Genomic DNA, 18,139 nt, shown 5'->3' with positions numbered 1-18,139 from the left:
TACCTGTATGTTCAAAAATAAATAAAACACAAAATTTCGCTTTTGATTCAGTTATAAAGTTCGAACACATCTCGCTATAAGCTTTTTTTTCTTTGAACATATAAAACACGTAAGTGATTATGCCACCATATAATGTTGATAATATTGCGAATTTAGTTGCGTTTTCATTTACCGACTACAAAAGACTCGCAAGAGCTTGTTGTGAGGGAAAACGTGGGTGGGGCTAGGCGAACTGAGAAGTGGGAAATGACAGATAACCGTTGAAAAATTATGACAAACGATGACCAACTGAAATCAAAATGTCAGCAGTCGCTAAGGCCCATCGAGACTCCTTCAGCCGACTTTTCATCAGCGACTGTTTGATGGGTACTTTAGCGAAAAATGTTAAAAATGAAAAAAATCACTCACCACAATCGTTCAACAAAATTCCCGAGCCACTTGTAAAATTCGCTAAATCTACCATCATCAAAACCACGTCTAACCAGTGTTGACGTTCGTAGCAAATTGATGGATATTTATGATTTTTTTCCTCGATGCATTGGTATGGAAAAAGAAGATTGCATTGGCAACTGTTGTTTCTTCTCTTGCATAGAGAAAATATCAAAGTCAAGGTAATTAGATGTCTTTAAACTTGATTATCATGACAAGAGGAAAACAACAATATCGATAGAAAAAATGCAATAACGTTAAATGTTCATGGTGTGTGCCGGCCTGTGTGTGCTTCCATTACACTTTCTTCAATTTAATTTACATTTTCCATTGAATTTATTATGAATTTCCGTTTTAATTTATTGCATTTTGATGATTTGTTTGCTTGGATTTGTTTTTAATTCGGACAGGTTTGTTTGCAAACAAATCGGTAAAAGATCGAGAGTGTGATGGTCTTTTGTTGTTGTTTAGATAATTTTGAATGTTGACTCGATTTGCAACTTTATCGATAATGTTTACAGATTTTGTCTAGGAGAAATTAAAAATAATTTACTGTCACTATTTTGCCAGAGAAAATTTCATGTTAAGGACTTGAACCGGAAAGGATAGCAAACAAGCAAAAAGTGCGCTTAACATAAAAGTCATATTGAAAAGATTTCCGTTTTTATACGCTGCAGCCCCTGTTTAGTAGTTGATTACTTTTAGTATTTGGACCGTCTTGATGCGGCGAATCTTTCTCGGCCAGAATCTATTACTTCTTTTGATCAAAGGTGTGTGAGCAGATGGATTTGTCCATAAAAGCCACAGTTAATTTAATTGTTCGGCGAAAACTAATTTAGCAGATGTTGTAAGAAGTGGGCTTTCCTATTAACTGCTGCAACACAGCATATATAAAACGGCCGGGTACAAAGCTTTGGTAGGTATGGTGTGTTTGGTAGCTGTAGCACACTGAATGATTCGTACTCAATTACGATGAATTTGTGTATATTTGGGCGAGATATCACAGCTTTTATTTCCTCAAAATGTATTTGCATACATCGAGGCATGGTTCGGAAGTTACGGTTAGACAATGGTCCAGACTGAAGTTCTTATTGATTGTAAAATTATTCTGGTGAGGTCTTACCCTGTCACATACGGCGATACGGCTATTCATCTGTTATGAATAACGGCGACAAAAATAATAACAAGCTCTGGGTAATATGGCCCTTTATATAGAAAAATGCATGTTAAAAAATTGAAGTACAAGATTTGAAATCTACAAATTAAAAATACTTTGATCGATGGAAGTAATAGACCCGATAATAACTGGTCATATGCTTGCCATCTGTAACAGGTTACAATAAACAAACGAAACCCGTCAGTTGGTTATGTGAAGGACAAGCTAATAGATTGTGTCTGTCGGTTGGCTCCCCTTCAAACCACGATTTTGTATGGTAAGAAGTACTAAGATAAAAGGGCACAAAAAGCCAGTGAAGTCAAGACTAACAACAACAAAACGATAAAAATGTTCTAAAAAGTTCTGCTATCCGACTTTAGAAAATTCTTGAACACCTGATATTTACCTCGACTAGAACATTTCGGAACTAACTTTCAGTCAAAACTTTTTTTTTGTGAACGTGAAAGTCACTCGGTTTAACAAAAAAAGAATTAACAAAAATGCAAAATATAAATTCAATGAAAAGTGTAATCACATTTGGCTCGGACACCAATTTCACAGATCAGAATATATTGTTTGTTGTGTTGACTGTTTGTTTCTAATTTAACCATATCAAGTTGTCATTAGAGCAGCAACGTACGATAACATAACAAATTCATTTCCACAAAAATCTTTTTTTTATCGTGTCGATATACTTTAAACCACCTTCATTACACCACGTAGACCTTTAGTATTGATTTTACGAGTCAAATCGATTATTGATTCGACTTAGTTTCGGATACACTCCGTTTTGTATGCATACAACAAGCTACATACTTGTTTATGAGCAATTTTGTATATTGAACTGCATCGGAAAAAAAACCATTAAATAAATGAATTTATGTAATTTTATCAATAAAATGGTTTTTAAACTCTTTTTTCACTCGAATCGAACCGTTAATAATTATATACGTATGCTTGACGTGCCTTATGTGGGTTGATTAATAACAATGTGCTCAAGTTTAGTTGTTGTTTATGTAACTGCAAATGTTACGTATGCTTTTGTTTTGTGTGAAATGCATTGCTGGAATTTAGTCAAAGTATTTGAGTTGGTTCACGATAACGATCCAGCGCCATAAAGCACTCATGATAACGATCAAGCATCATAAAGCACTCATTTTGATCATTTTTATTGATCCGTAGAACGGCGAATTGTTAGTTATGATAGAGAGAAACGGAACCGGTTGAACGGTGTAGTTGAATACGTGGTCTATGAGTGGTCCTCCTTCCAGATGCAATTATAATATTTTCATTGCAATTTTTACAAGGGGAATTTTGTGACATTTTGAAATATTTCAGCGAGATAATTTAGTTGTTAAATGAAATTTCACCGATAAGACGTTGCCTAAGAATATAATTGATCTTTAAACAGGTGTTGTATTAGAATGAAAGATAATCTTCGAGAAATATTCTCCAGAGACAGCTACTTCATCTGTTAACGATACCTATGACAAAAACAGTGATGATGGGTTACTGATAGGTCTTCAAAAATATCAAAAACTTTAGCTTAAAGAATGAAGTAAAAGATTTTACATCAATTTGTTGAAAGAACTTTGATCAAAAGAAGTAAAAGATTCGACAATAATATTGAAAAAAAATATTTGTCGTCAATAAACGGTTTTAAAATTTGTCTGTCGTCGGATATTGATTGATAGAGTAGAGTGACCAAATTTTCATTACTTTTTGTGTCACTCAGCAAGGAGCCCCTTTAAATTTTTTAAATGTTTGTTGATTGCTTCCAGTTGTTACTAACCATGGTCAAAATTGTTAACTACAATACATGTCCCGGTGAGTGACTGCAAAGGTCACTATCTTTCGATCTATAAATTAATTTCGAATTAACAACTTCCTCGTGTGCAAGCAAAATCATTTTAAATTGGCAGCAACTGTGCAATATATTGTTTTAAATGTAATAATTTTGCATAGATGACCTATGCCACTGCGATCCAATTATAACCACTCACGCATATATTCCTTTTGTTTGTACAGTCAAAATATATTACCCACGATTATTGTATCCATCTAACACACAAATACAGAGAATGAACTGGATTAGATCACATTCATTCAAGAGCGATATTTTCATTGTGTCGGAAAGGTAAATTTGTGATTTAAAACCAACAATCTTTTATTTGAATGACCATAATGGCAATGCGCCTGTAAATACTTTCGGTAATTTACCCATTAATCTTTAGTACAATGAGACGTATTATGAGATATTATGACACATGCTGTAAAGTAAATGAGCATTCACATTTTTTTACTCATTCCTTGACCTACCTCTAGATAAATTTTATTTTGAAAATTTTGATTATTTTTTTTACTTTGCTTTGAGAACATACATAGTCTGCTCTATTCAAATTTAACATTGTAACATGCGAATTTGAACAATGAATTTTGTAAATTAAAAAAATGTTTTTTTTATTGTCCGGGGAGTTTCATAATTTGATCTTTTTCATTAAATAAATGACCAAACCATTCCCCGGCATTGTTAGAGTTATTTCGTTTCGTGTTTTTTTTTTATTTCTATTAAATGATCTGAATTAAATTCTCATTCTTTCGGTCATATACAGATGTTGTAAACAGTCCAAATAAGAAATGAACAAATTCCGAAATTTACGAGGACAAAATGTCATGTAAAAATTAAAATTTTATTGACCTCTCCTTGAAATAGCATAGCAGTAGCATAGTTTTTTGGGTGTACAAAAGCTCAATCGAGCCCATTATAATGGAACCATTACCGTTTCACTTACGTAATTTTACTAAAACAAAAACTCGAAAATTCGTACATTTCGTTCGCTTTGATTCAATAAAAATGTTTGTCAAACGAGCGCCGATTTATATTAGCAATCGTCATTCTCCCACATAAGTCTAAAAAAAACAAACAATTTCAAATTTCAAATCATTTCACAACGCACTCACAAACACACATCCGATCAATTAATGACATCTTTTTCCAATTCATTTGGTAAACATAAAACAAAGACCATCCGACCAGTTAAAGGTTTATTGACACTGTGGCTTATTTTTCTCAATGAAATCAATTATGTTTTCAGATCGCTTTCAATGGTTCGACGGCAAATTGGGGTACGCCAGGTAGCGGACAGTATCATATACAAACTGATGAAGGTCCAGAACGATTTTTTCGATATCAAACGGACAGTGGTCAATTTCGGAAGGAAAAGCGTTTAGAAGATGGAACAGTTATAGGTAATGTACTGTTTAGCCAACGATAAGCTTAAATTTTTTTTAACAAGGCCCATGTCATCTGTTACGGACACCAACGACAAAAATAGACAATCTATCACTGCTTATTAAAAGGTTTAATATATACCGCACAACGTAAGATATAACTAATGAAGTAGGAGATTTTGTATCAGTCTGTTGAAAAGACAAAGACTAAAAGAACTTACACCCAAGATATAACTCAAATACGAAGAATTTGTGTTTATATGTCTAGCCTATATTTAGGCGAGACATCAATAAGCACCTTACTGTCCTCATAGAGTATTTCCACACTTTGAGCCGTGGCTCTAAAGTTATGTTAGGCTTATTATTAACAGCCGCCCGCTGTACTATACGAGGCTAAAAATCAAGAGAATTTCCAAGCTATATTTTTCATTTTAAACTTTGGAACGAATTAAAATATTTTTATTTTTGCGAAGGTACCGAGGCCTGGATCGACGCTCTTGGTTACCTAAGACAGAAAGATTATATTGCCGACAATCAAGGCTACCGAATACTAAAATCAAAGACAGTATTTGTTGGAGTTAACACACCAATTCAAGTAAATTTTACCAAAGCCGTTAATCAAAATGTGATACAGTTCTAGCTTCTGATTCTTTTTCTTCTCTGATAACAGGATGCCATGAAGGCCGCCAAAAAAACACCAGCGTCAGCTGGAACTTTAGTCGACTCAAAAAAATCATCACAACTTCCAAAGAACACATACCTATCACCAACAACACCCTCCACATACATTCCACCAACTACTGCTCGACCAAATTCAATTGATTACAATCCTCTCGGCTATGACCATTACAAATCGCCAACCGTTTTCATTCAGCCGAATGCAGCCCCATTAGAAACGTATCTACCAGCTAACCACTTCCCATCCACAACGGAACGACCTATTTATGTGACTCCGAATGTGAACTATTTGCCATCGTCAACAGTCTCATCCCAATCACCATATCGTATCAATGTGCCATCGTCTACGATTCAAACACCATTCAATGATGATGAAATCTTACATCAACCCATTGCCGTCTATTCACCATCTACTACACCAGCCCCATCCCACATAGATTACGGCACACCGATCGCTGCGTACAGTCCGTCAGTATCGCCTTCAACCACACCACGACCAGATTTCTTATCAACAATTCAGTCGTCATCTCCCCGACCCAGTTATGGAGCTCCCATCGAACAAATAAATAACGAACTAGCGTCACCATTTTCACCCCATTTCATTCAATCGACGACGTCACGACCATACAGTAGCCCCTCATATTCAAATGGTGGCTTTGCCGACGGAAATAATAACGTGGATGTGCAGCCGCTATTCAATCGAAACACTTTCCGCAGACCAAATCTACCATCACAACCGAACCAATACTACAATCAGATTGGCAACAGTTACGATCCCAGCATCTATTACGATGGTGTATCACAAACTCGAAATGGATTTAAATATTTCCTGCCTCGACAATATCATGAAGAAGACAACTCCGATCCGGAACGCAGGGACGGAAGTTTCGGTTACATTGATCCATTCGGCATTCGACGGGTGGTCTACTACAAAACATCACCGGAAAAGGGTTTCGTTCATCGGAAAAATAATCGATATGTGGGATTCGATGCGACGCCATACGATCCAAGACCCGAATCATTTTAGACGGTTGCATCTCTCTGCGTGATAAAATAGAAGAACGATTCGAATTTAAATTGTGACGATTGATGGACGGAAGTAAAGTTATTTGCTAAAATGAGACTAATTTACGGTACGAATGAAACGTGATGAGTGAGTGGGACGAGTGAATGTGTGATGTTTGTCAAATGTGGGTGTCAATCAACAAAACTTGATGTCCAAGGAATTTGTTTTTCTTTTTGTGTTCAAAATGATTGAACGATCAATCTGCAAATCAACGTCTGAGAATCTCCGGTAAAAAGTTTCACAAAATCACTTTAAAGCAATTATACCGACAGGCCTACCCAATTAGAACTTAAAAGTCTTACCCGAATTTCAAATAATTTTCACTTCGGTGAGGATATCGAGCGTTCGGCCTTCCTATATAACTCTGATATATGTCAAGTGTCGATCAAAGTTTCCAAAATTGAAGAACAGATCCTCCATGTAACAAGAAACACTTAACTTCAGAGCGATCACATTAGGTTTTGCTTTACAGATTGCTTTTGTTACGAGCATACAAGTGAGCTCTAGACAACCCATATCTATACTGAACACTTATAGGTGAAGATAGATTTGAAAATCAACCTTCCTAAATTGAAGTACCGGAATGCGGTGATTGAATAATGTCATTATCGTTCGGTAAAATTATTCATCAAAAGTGATAAGAACTGCACTACAATTGCATTAAGTAACGTTCCCACCTCGTAAAAAGTTACAGTGTGGAAAAATCCACTGTGAAGAACGACAACTTGCTGAATCGAAACAAAAATTTGTGGAATGCCGCAGAGGTGTTGTACATTGTACACTCCGGTTACGCTTCATTTTACATAAAATCAATAAATTGATTTTTGACTTTGAAATATTTAATTGTTTATTTTTGTATTAAACATTGACCTTGCCCATATGGTATACCGAATGTGAACTACTTTAATGTAAAAATATTAGGAAAAATTTTTTTCAAACTATTATGAATGATCCCAATCTAACACTCCATCGTAAATAATAGGAAGTTCGGTATGCTAAAAATAAAATTTAATTATTCAATACGCCCACGACCCTCTTCCATCTAATAATTATTTATGTGGATCTTGTTTGTTATGATACATTGAGGTGTAACAACATTGAGGCGAACTCATATTACGTATACGTTTATTTTGTTGTTGGAGTCATATAAACTTCGTCAAAAAACAATTATGTAAACACAGAAGACAATAATCTTTGATGTACTGATTTTTTGTCTCGATACTCGATCATAGCAGATGTGATAACTTTATTAGGCAAAATGGGTGTCAATTGAATTGATTGATAGCGAAAATTGCAATTCATTTCAAATGATTTTTATTTTGATGTGTGGGATACAGTCGTGTTAAAATCAAAATCACTGGTCCTACAGAACTCTAATCAATTTTCAAGACATTACATCCCACATCAGCTTCTTACTATTTTTTTCTCTCTTCTTGATCTTCTATCAAGTGTCTGTACGAACAGAGTATTTAATCGGAACTTTTGCACTTCATCTCATTCATAGAAAGCTTTTAAATGAAATCAATTAGTTTACTGTAACCGCAAAAAAGTTTTATCTTTCCCTGCATACACAATTCAATTCATTCCACGTGTGACTGCAAGGTAACATGCAATATTTGTAGTATTTTTCGACTTGCTTAAGCTCAATAAAATAAGGAAGTAAGCTCTGCACTGCAACCTTTTCGAACTTACTGATGTACGATGAGCAATAGCTAATGTAATCTTGTTACAGGAAAATGTATTTTCAAATATATGAAGTAATAGATTTCGCGTCAGTCTGTTAAAATTGCTTAGATCAGAGGAAATACTAGACTCGTAATAATACTAGTGATATGTTTGTTATCTGTACCTACTGCGGAACCTAAAAGAATTCGAGCTTATAGGAAAAGATACTAAAATTTAACGTCTGAACTTGGGATTCTCAGAAAAAAGATTGGAGGCGAAGAGAAAAACTACTCCGAACAGACGAACAAACTGTTTGAATGAATGAGTATATGGAAATTAATTTATTAACACGTCATATATATCAAGGCTAGAAGGACACATTGAGTTGATTTTCGTTGATGTAAATGTAAATTTGTTTGCCAATAAAAGTATTAACCATTTGTTTCTAAGAAATAAAAACCATTCGCTTAAGCAATCATTTATCTAATAAGACTTGCCATAACTTTTACAAATTCATATTCATACCAATTTTAAAATTAATCAAAACGAATCAGGGTGCACAATTTGATGTTAATAGTTTCACAAAATAGAAATGTTTAAAGGGAATCCTTTTTTGTAAAAAAAAATGTTTAAATAAAGGTTGATATGTGATCACGTTTCATAAATGTCGAGAAGTAATTAAATAATTGCAAGAAATGATCGATTCACGGAAATGAGTTAAATTTAAATTCGTTCTCTGTCAATAGATTTTCATTTTGGTTGTCGTAGGTTTTATTTACAAATTTTTTTTATTGAATTAAAAAAGAATTTTGGTCAAATAAATTGCGGAAATGAATCTTTGTTACAGAGAAATGATTTTGTTTTTAGAATTTTAAAAAATGATAATGTTGCGATGTGTATAAATATTATTTATTTTAATAATAAAATCGATTATCAAAACAGAAATGGAAACTTGACTTTTTCAATATGCTAAAAAATCGTTTGCAACCAAAAAGGAGGGTCTTCAGTCAATCTTCACAGAAACATTGGACTCAATTCTTCACACTTAAGGATTAAAATTAAACAATTAAAATTTCTTGGTGTTTCACTTCGTCGCGTATTTCCAACGTCGTTTAGGAGGAGCTTTGTTTCTAACTTATTAAACAGATTTTTTTAGAGAATTCGATTCTAGAACTCGCCTCCGGCTCGTGCTGCGTAGCTCTCATTCGCTAAAAAAGCATTTAAGCATTCGTTAGGAAAATTACTATAACATTGATACAAAGCCAATTTTAGTAATTAAATTTTTAAAAATTCCATTAATTTTTTTCGGAAGATTTTTATGGAAATTTAAGAATAAAATTTGTAAAATTGCTTTGAAGTTCATTGAATCGATTTTCAAATTATTTTTATTCATTGCATGTCTATAGATAAAATGATGATTTGGGTACAATTCCAGTAAAATGACCAAAAGCCATTAAAGGTTGTGGCCCGAAACTTGCAGGGAATATTTTACGGATTATATCTTTCCACCGATAAAATTGTAGCCTACATTTTTGTGTCTCGTATTTTATTTTTGATGATATCTTTTCATCAGAATTCTTTTAAAAAAAATATTTTTAGTTTAGTTCTAGCATTCGTTAGTAAAATAACTATTTTACGTGCTTCACACGATTTAATCTTTCCTAAAGTTCGGAACAGATGACTTTTATCTGATCTGAAACTGAAAAAATGCGATCTGAAATTTTCAGAATCAGTTCAGATTGATTTAAAATTTATCTGATCTGAATCTGAAAATTTCAGATTAAATCTGAATACTGAAACCTGAAAAACTAGAAATTTTTCAGAAATTTTTTGAAATTTGCATACAAATATTTCAGATAAACAGAACAAATCAGTTTTTACCTGAACTGAATCTGAAATTAAGCGATCTGAAACTTCAGATTCAGATCAGATTCTTCAAGAGTAATCTGATCTGAATCTGAAAGTTTCAGATCGCATTTTTTAGATTCAGTTCAGATCGGATCTGAAAATTTCTCAATCTGATCTGAAAATTCTCAGATTGATCTGATCTGTTCCGAGCTCTATTCTTTCCACATCGTTTTCTATGATTTCAGCAGAGTTGGGGTAGTCGTTGCGCTAACTCCTACGTGTGGAATGGAAGAAATGAAGAAACAGACGCTTCTGTTTTGTGATGGAATGAATGTGGAACGAATAATACGGTGGAAACAAACAAAGCCCATGAAATGGAAAAACTAACTTGAATTAAGGCTACTCAAATTTGAGATCGAAACAGATCTCTGAATATTTTAGAATTAGATCAGGCATTGCTTTGCATGATATATTTTATTGAGTCGACCAATCCAACTTTACATCTAATCAGTGAAGCTTGACTAAGGTTATTTTAAAAAATTGGAATTAGATCTACATGTGAGGCAGGTAAAACTTATCAAAAGAAAAGAGGGCACAACACTCTATCGAGTGAGCTGAAACCGAGGCTGAAACACATTTTGTCTGACCATGTTGTTCGAGTTTTTAAAATTCAATTTCAATAAAAACTGTTATGCTTACATGTAGCAAAAAGACAAAATAATTTGATAAAATATAAATTCAGATATTGAGTATGAGCTATCCAAATAAAAGATATTTTCTGACGTTCGAATTTTCACTTTTCTTGAGAATATAACAAAATTTCATAAACCGTTACCATTACTGAAAAATGCAGCTTTTACGTTGATAAGAAGTAATAATAAGAATAATCTACTATTCCACTACTCCACTACATAAATTCGCTACAAATCAATACCATTTGATAATTTGTTACTCATACAAATTCCAAATTTACTTCCTGCAAAAATTTGTCGAAAACAAAACCGGAAATTTATTTGTGCTGTATTTACTGAACTTATATGCATCACGTACCATTCACATAATTTCGAGTAACATCAAAGTCTTATCAAAAATAACCTTTCTGGGCCGGTTTTTCGTTTATTTTACCTTTAGGCTGTCAATAAATTTGCTATAAAAATCCATTATCTTCCAAAGACTACCGCAGAATTCAACTAGTAGCGTAACTAATCGAACGCAATAATGGTAAGTAATTTTAATATTGGCTTAGTGCTCAGACAGTAAAATTGATAGGATTATGAATTTTTGCAGAGACTGTTTGTAGTTGTCCTACTGGCAGGATGTGCTTTGGCATCACCACTTAACACATTTGAACATTCGAGAAATCGCAGAGACGCACCATATCCATCGGGCGTTCCATTTAAGGATTACGGACCGCCACCAACAGAAGCTCCACGTACATATTTGCCACCTCCACCTGCTCCTCAGTTGCCTCCATTACCAGAAGTAAGAGTAACTCATCCATATGTTCCACCTGTTGAAGTTCGTGAAGGACCGTATCCTCCAGCAGTTCCAGTTCAAGAATATGGACCTCCACATCAAGACGAAGTGATTGTCGAAGGACCTTATCCTCCTGCAGTTCCAGTTCAAGAATATGGACCGCCACCTCAAGTTTATTCCGCGCCACCACCACCACCAGAAGTACCAAGATTACCTGAAGTTGTTGTGACTCATCCATATCCACCAGCACAAGAACCTGTTCAAGAATACGGACCTCCAGCTGAACCTCAGCGTGATGAAGTCGGACCTTATCCTCCAGCAGTTCCAGTACAAGAATATGGACCACCACCGCAAGTTTATTCTGCTCCGCCACCGCCTCCAGAAGTACCAAGATTGCCGGAAGTTGTTGTGACTCATCCATATCCACCAGCGCAAGAGCCTGTACAAGAATACGGACCTCCAGCTGAGCCTCAGCGTGATGAAGTCGGACCTTATCCTCCAGCAGTTCCAGTACAAGAATATGGACCACCACCGCAAGTTTATTCTGCTCCGCCGCCGCCTCCAGAAGTACCAAGATTGCCGGAAGTTGTTGTGACTCATCCATATCCGCCAGCGCAAGAACCTGTTCAGGAATACGGACCTCCAGCTGAACCTCAAAGAGATGAAGTTGGACCTTATCCCCCAGCAGTTCCAGTTCAAGAATATGGACCACCACCAACAGAAGCACCACGAACATATTTACCACCTCCACCTGCTCCTCAGCTTCCCACATTACCAGAAGTTAGAGTAACTCATCCATATGTTCCACCTGTTGAAGTTCGTGAAGGACCGTATCCTCCAGCAGTTCCAGTTCAAGAATATGGACCGCCACATCAAGATGAAGTGATTGTCGAAGGACCTTATCCTCCTGCAGTTCCAGTTCAAGAATATGGACCACCACCGCAAGTTTATTCCGCTCCGCCACCACCACCAGAAGTACCAAGACTGCCCGAAGTCGTTGTAACACATCCATATCCACCAGCACAAGAGCCTGTACAAGAATATGGACCACCACTATTAAGACGACCAGCTATAATTCAACCAGTGGCGCCAGTTCAAGAATATGGACCACCATCGCCACCAGTCCGAGACGAAATTGTCGGACCTTATCCACCACCTGCACCAGTCTCACATTATGGGGAGTAAGTTAGTCGGATTGAAAAGAAAATTCAGAACTTATTTAACTTGTTGTCTATTTACTTATTTAGCATCTAAAACTTTAGAATGTAAATAAATTATTGTTGAGAAATGAATTGATTCAGAGTTTGCTGGAAACGAATTATAATTTTCATTATCTTCTTTTAAACGTTAGTCTAACGGGTTGGTCAGGTTTGTTTATGAGATCGGTTTTGATGTCTAGTCCACTTCTTCCGGCCCAGCCGATTTCAAACTGCCGCACAAGCTGTGACCGAAAATTGACAAAACATAGGAATAAGTGTTTCATGGATAAGCAATGAAATCTTTACCCGAATCATCAGAACTAGCATATTCTGTTCAGCTAATCTTCGAGCAATGCAAGCACGCATTCCATGTCCAAAAGGCAAAACCAAGTACGGATTGACATGAGCGTTAAATTTACTTTTTTCTTCTTTGAGCCATCGTTCTGGTCTAAATTCTTCTGGCCTCACGAAATTACGTGGTAAGCGACATGCAACTAAATTCTGCGTTACCACTTCCGTCTTGTGAAAATAAAGAAGGAATTTATTTTTGCCTTATAAGCGTTGAAAGACGGACTCACTCCTTGCGGAACACTGTAACCGCTTAGCACTAGATCACTGTTCAATTTCCTTCCTACTCCAATCGAAATAGGATTCAGTCGCAAAGACTCCTTCAGAACTGCCCTCGCGTACGATGCCCTGTTGTGGAAAATGGACTCTTCCAATTTTGCTGAACTATCCGGTAGAATATCACAAGTTTCTTGATACAATTTTTGCTGAACTGTAGGATGTTGAGCTAAGTGGTACAAAACGAAGCATGTGGTGTACGTCGTCTACAAAAGAAACAATAAAACAAAGAAGTCTCAACGATGTATCTAAATCTACAGTATCTATTCCAGCCAGCAACATATCACCAGCCATTCCGGTAATGTCGGCCAAATCAATATTTGGATTTTTAAGGTAGTCGTCCAACAAAGATGGGTTCTGAGTTCGAGGATTATCTTTCTCTTTGGTAGCGTTCGTCTGGTCAAAATATGTTAACTTCTGTGTTACAAAGTCAACAGCCACACTGTGTATTAAAATTTACTGGTGTAGACTTTGTCGAGTGGGTACGTTTACTAAAGCATCACCAAAAAAACCGGAAATTCGGAAATTTTTTCGAAAGTCGAAAACTTTTCATTGTCAAACTCGCTTGCTATTAATTTCGGAATATTCTTTTTTGGTGATGATTAAAGCTTACCTCTCCATAAATTCCTGAGCTTTTCGTAATTTACGGTATTTTGGCGTTTCAAAATATCGCCACAGCTGTAGTCCTTGATCCGTTGGCAATGTTAAACTATTCGTAGTTTCAGCAGCTTCAATCAGTTTCGATGATCGAGATTTAGGATCTAGTTCAGACTCGGAGAAACTATTCATGCGCACATCGAAGACGAGATGACAAAGAACTGAAAGCATCGATTATATGTATCAGTATCAATTCTCTGAAGATATGTGTAAACCTACGTTCCAAATTGAGTCGTGCCAATGTGGGTAAAAAGTCTGGAACATCGTCATTGACTCGGGTATCTTCTAAATTAATCACAAACTCATCAGTTATATCGTCTGTAACTGATAAAAAACTTCTAACATTAGTCGGGGAACTGAGTCCTTTCTGGAATTCCGATCTGATGCGCCACCATTCAGGACCATTCCTAATAATGAGAATTCGAGTCAGTACACCAATACACTTCGATCATTTTCGAATACCCTACGTTGGCAACAATCCACCGCTTTTGTAGATGTGCGATCGATCTTTTCGATATTTTTCCAATGCCAAATGACTCTTTCTCCGCGGATACACACCTGGACTGGAATCGTTCAGCACTTTAGCGATATCGTTCGGATCAAACAGCCACACTACTGTTACATCGGGAACAATTTTTTCACGAACGATCGGCCCCCAAATGCAATATTTCTCTTTACCAATTCGATGTAGCTCGTTCCATTTATAAGATCCTACATTTAAATACAATTTTAAATTTTGCATTACCAATCGCTCGAAAGTGTGCATACCTATAATTGGAAGGTATTTGTACAGTGTCCCGAGTCCAAAAGGTCCGACGGGACCAGGTATATCTTCGAATGGTTTCACATGGTTTAATTTGATCGCAGTACAGAAAGAGCGTATGAATTTAACATAATGTTTTGAAAGTGTTGGGTTCATGTTTGCAACAACACTGTGAGTATACCTACAAGGAATCAGGAGTGTATTTGTTCGATATTAATTAAGTTATTAACGGCAGACGTTTTAAACACTAGGAATAATTAAGTCTGTGTCGACGTACAACTTACCTGTGTACAACAATTTGCCGGAACTTTATCAATCACGTCTGTTAGTACAACGAGAATCAACAATTATTTTGCTTACCGCGCAACTCAGATCCTAATGGTTTCGATCAAACTAAAATGCTTACAATTCACTTTGAACAAGACATGGAACGAAATGTTTTAAATCTTCATAAATATAAATTCGAAAAATTTAAATTCAAAGCCGCAAAGAGACTAAATGAATAAATAAAAGAGAGAATATGATTTTCTTATATGTCGCACAAATACACATATATTCTCAGGCTTGAGGTCTCAACCGATTTCTTAATCTTTAGTCGAGGAGTGTTCAACGAAAACGATTTCATAGCACCAACATATCCATCGCTGCATTCACAGTTCTAAATTAGCCAACAATAAAAGATCCATTCGAATGGAATTAGTTGTACTGATAGCAAGGGTTTGTCTTAAAATTGACGCATAGATATTCGACTCAGATAGATTTACCACAAGGACTCATCTTAATTTAAAAAATTCAAAAACTTTGCATAAAAGGAAAAATTACTTAATCGACACTGACTACTTATGCATAGTCATAGTTTCAGCGATTGTAAAACTTTTAAGAGAAAGAGAAGAACAAAAAGAATAAAATAAGAGTTTGTAGATTCGTTGATCTCATACTAGCTCATTCTAATAAAATAAACATAAACAAACTGAGTAGAATAAATTTTACATATATTTGTTACTCTCAAGCCATAGATAAAATTTGAATAACGTGGCCAAGGGACCATAGGTAGAAATGGTAAGCATGGATTTCGATCAAATATTTTTTTTTATGAATTTGGAATTCTGTTTGTTCATAATGTCTATTGTAACATAGTCGATAGTGAAGTGATAGATCAATTTATTCACAAGATTATAACTAGACATCACCTTTTGGGTTGGCCGGTTCCTTGACTGATTTGAACTTCTTTAATTTTATTACAGGACATGGAGAGTAAAGTGACATTCGACATGTTTTCAGTTTTAGGGGTTGTTGGGGCTTTTTAAACGATTCCACACAAAAATTGTTTAACAAATAAAAATCTTGTTTTTTTTTCGTTGGGAATGTTTTATTGATTTTTACTAAATGAAACCTGAATCATTCGATAAATCAAAAATTGGAAACAAAATTCTGTTTTTTGCGCCAAACGAGATTTGAAGCACAAACCTCTGCTTATGAGGCGAGCGCTCTATGTATCAAACCAGAGGACTGAAGTAAATTTTTTATTTTAGTACATTTTATTCCTATTTGTTGAACGAAATTCTTGTGGAATCAATTGCAAACCAAAACAATTTACAAATCAGAAATCATGACGAATTTCAATTTTATCAGTGTCGGACTGGCCCTATGAGCGTTCGGGCGATTCCCTAAGGGCCTTTTGATTTTTGGGTGGATAAATGGCAACGAAGGGCCTTTTGATAAATTTCTTCATACAACGCCCGAAGGGCTTTTTTGAGCCAGTCCGGCACTGAATTTTATCTCAATTATTTATTTTATGCGAAAATAAATCCGATTACTGAAAATTTTCGAGCTTCGGTACATTGGATCGCTTTCATCTACATGAAAAATGCCATTAGTTTTGATTTTTTTTAAAATCTACATGGTACAAGCTATCATAGAAAACCAATAAAAGTTTTGAAAAATTTAAAAATTTCTTTTTATCAGTCGTCAAAGGTCGACGAGGGTGACTTTCAAAGCTAATTGAAATCTTAAATGATCCATAATGTGTTACCAAGTCTTTTCAGAAGCTTACTTTACTCCCTTTCGAACGAGCTATCTCAGGGTATAATCTACACATTTTCTTAAATTATTTTGAATTGTTTAAGTTTCATTAACTCTGAAAATTGCCCTCATGTTTCCTGAGATAAATCTCTCCGGAAAATGACGTCGCTTTTGTTGGAAAAATGAAAAATGACGTCATTTTCCAAGGAGATTCATCTCCAATGATTGAAAATAGGAGCCCCGCCAACAATGACAACTGACCAAATTGAAATTTGTAACTCTTTTTGATTTTCCTGTGTCCATATACTATAGGTCATACAGATCCAAACAAACCAAAACTAGGATCAAATTATCTTAAGTTCAACATGAAACTGCCCCTTTATTAAGTTTGCTCCTTTGAAAAATTAAATCAAAACCGCATTCAGTGTAACGATAAAATTAATTTAAAAAATTTCAGCCTGTCATCACGTAATAGTTTTCGTACATAAACATAGACTAGACATAGACGCAATTTATCGGAAAAATAAAACTGTCGGATGTGAGACGAACACCTTAATTTCGATAATTTACCAAATCACCGCCGCTGCTACCATTCATAACAATAAACGAAAAGTTTTGCATAGAATACGATTTCCCCTTTCAAAACTTTACAATTGATTTATCATAAAAGAGTTCGTACACCTTTTGGTTCTAAGTAAAGGCGATCATTATCCTATTTTAAGCGTCAACGAAAATGAATTATTTTTTATCCCTTTCCGTTTTCCTGCCAACTATTATGGTTGGTGAAACAACAACAATAACAACAAGTAGGGGTCGCCGACAACAACAAATTTCAGACGCATACAAACGACTGTGCAAACTATACGAGCCCCGGAAGTAAAAAGATGTTTGTACTGAAAAAATTTCGAATCTAAATCAGCGGTGGGAATTCTTGGTGAGAGTTATTCGCATTTCTTTAAAAATCATGAGACCTTATCACACTATTGCCTGGGGATTTGAGGATATATTTGGAAACCTGACCTTTTTTACAAGCTGCAAATGTTTCCTAAAATCTATTCCTTCTTTTGTTTTAATTTAGTCTTTAACACAAAATCTTTTACTGCATTACTTCACACTATGAAAGTCATAGGTTATTTTTAACATTGCCTATGATAGATGAACCCATGTGAAAACATCTTCACAACCCCTTGAATTATTTCGACTCATTCGACGAAAGACCGACCCAGCTAAGAAAAAGAACTGCTTAAAATTCACAAAATTGAAATCTGTCCAAAATTACTGGAATCCCCACAAACCAAATGTACAAAATAACAAAATCAATCAGA

At 35.3% G+C, this 18,139-nt stretch overlaps 3 protein-coding genes across 7 annotated transcripts in view; 2 read left to right on the top strand and 1 right to left on the bottom strand.

Annotated features, from left to right (window-relative positions):
• Positions 1–9,095, top strand: part of LOC119080450 — a 37,306-nt gene extending 28,211 nt beyond the window's left edge. The window contains exons 1-5 of one of the 3 annotated variants that reach the window (XR_005088328.1): positions 2,565–2,664; positions 4,681–4,834; positions 5,290–5,411; positions 5,487–6,933; positions 6,972–9,095. Coding sequence is in view for 2 of the 3 variants with exons in the window: in XM_037188814.1 (XP_037044709.1) it covers positions 2,575–2,664; positions 4,681–4,834; positions 5,290–5,411; positions 5,487–6,521 (1,401 nt within the window). In the remaining variant the exon portion in view is untranslated. Of the gene's footprint in view, positions 1–2,564; positions 2,665–4,680; positions 4,835–5,289; positions 5,412–5,486 lie in introns of those variants that run through there. The other 2 variants (XM_037188814.1, XM_037188815.1) reach the window with 2 other exon arrangements.
• Positions 9,096–11,180: 2,085 nt separating this feature from the next.
• On the top strand, positions 11,181–12,865 carry LOC119080454 (extensin-1-like). Its single transcript, XM_037188822.1, has 2 exons — positions 11,181–11,294; positions 11,361–12,865. Exons 1-2 carry the CDS (start codon positions 11,292–11,294, stop codon positions 12,732–12,734), a joined length of 1,377 nt encoding a protein of 458 aa, XP_037044717.1. The 5' UTR covers positions 11,181–11,291; the 3' UTR covers positions 12,735–12,865.
• On the bottom strand, positions 12,762–15,296 carry LOC119080437 (cytochrome P450 302a1, mitochondrial). 3 transcript variants are annotated; one of them, XM_037188799.1, is made up of 9 exons: positions 15,073–15,296; positions 14,798–14,973; positions 14,708–14,740; positions 14,249–14,353; positions 13,986–14,190; positions 13,631–13,814; positions 13,327–13,578; positions 13,055–13,267; positions 12,762–12,990 (listed from the first exon to the last, which is right to left on the bottom strand). In XM_037188799.1, the coding sequence occupies exons 2-9, from the start codon at positions 14,946–14,948 to the stop codon at positions 12,880–12,882; spliced, it is 1,254 nt and encodes a 417-aa protein (XP_037044694.1). In that variant the 5' UTR covers positions 14,949–14,973; positions 15,073–15,296; the 3' UTR covers positions 12,762–12,879. The 3 variants fall into 3 exon arrangements, with proteins under 3 accessions (XP_037044694.1, XP_037044691.1, XP_037044692.1); XM_037188796.1 differs by having other exon boundaries at positions 14,249–14,436; positions 14,497–14,740; positions 15,073–15,295; XM_037188797.1 differs by having other exon boundaries at positions 14,249–14,436; positions 14,497–14,740; positions 15,077–15,295.
• Between the last annotated feature and the right edge of the window lie 2,843 nt (positions 15,297–18,139).

Source organism: Bradysia coprophila, unplaced genomic scaffold (genome assembly GCF_014529535.1).
Source record: "Bradysia coprophila strain Holo2 unplaced genomic scaffold, BU_Bcop_v1 contig_350, whole genome shotgun sequence".
NCBI classification, from domain to species: Eukaryota; Metazoa; Arthropoda; class Insecta; order Diptera; family Sciaridae; genus Bradysia; species Bradysia coprophila.
Note: the sequence above shows the minus strand (reverse complement) of the source record. Positions and strands in the feature narration are given on the sequence as shown.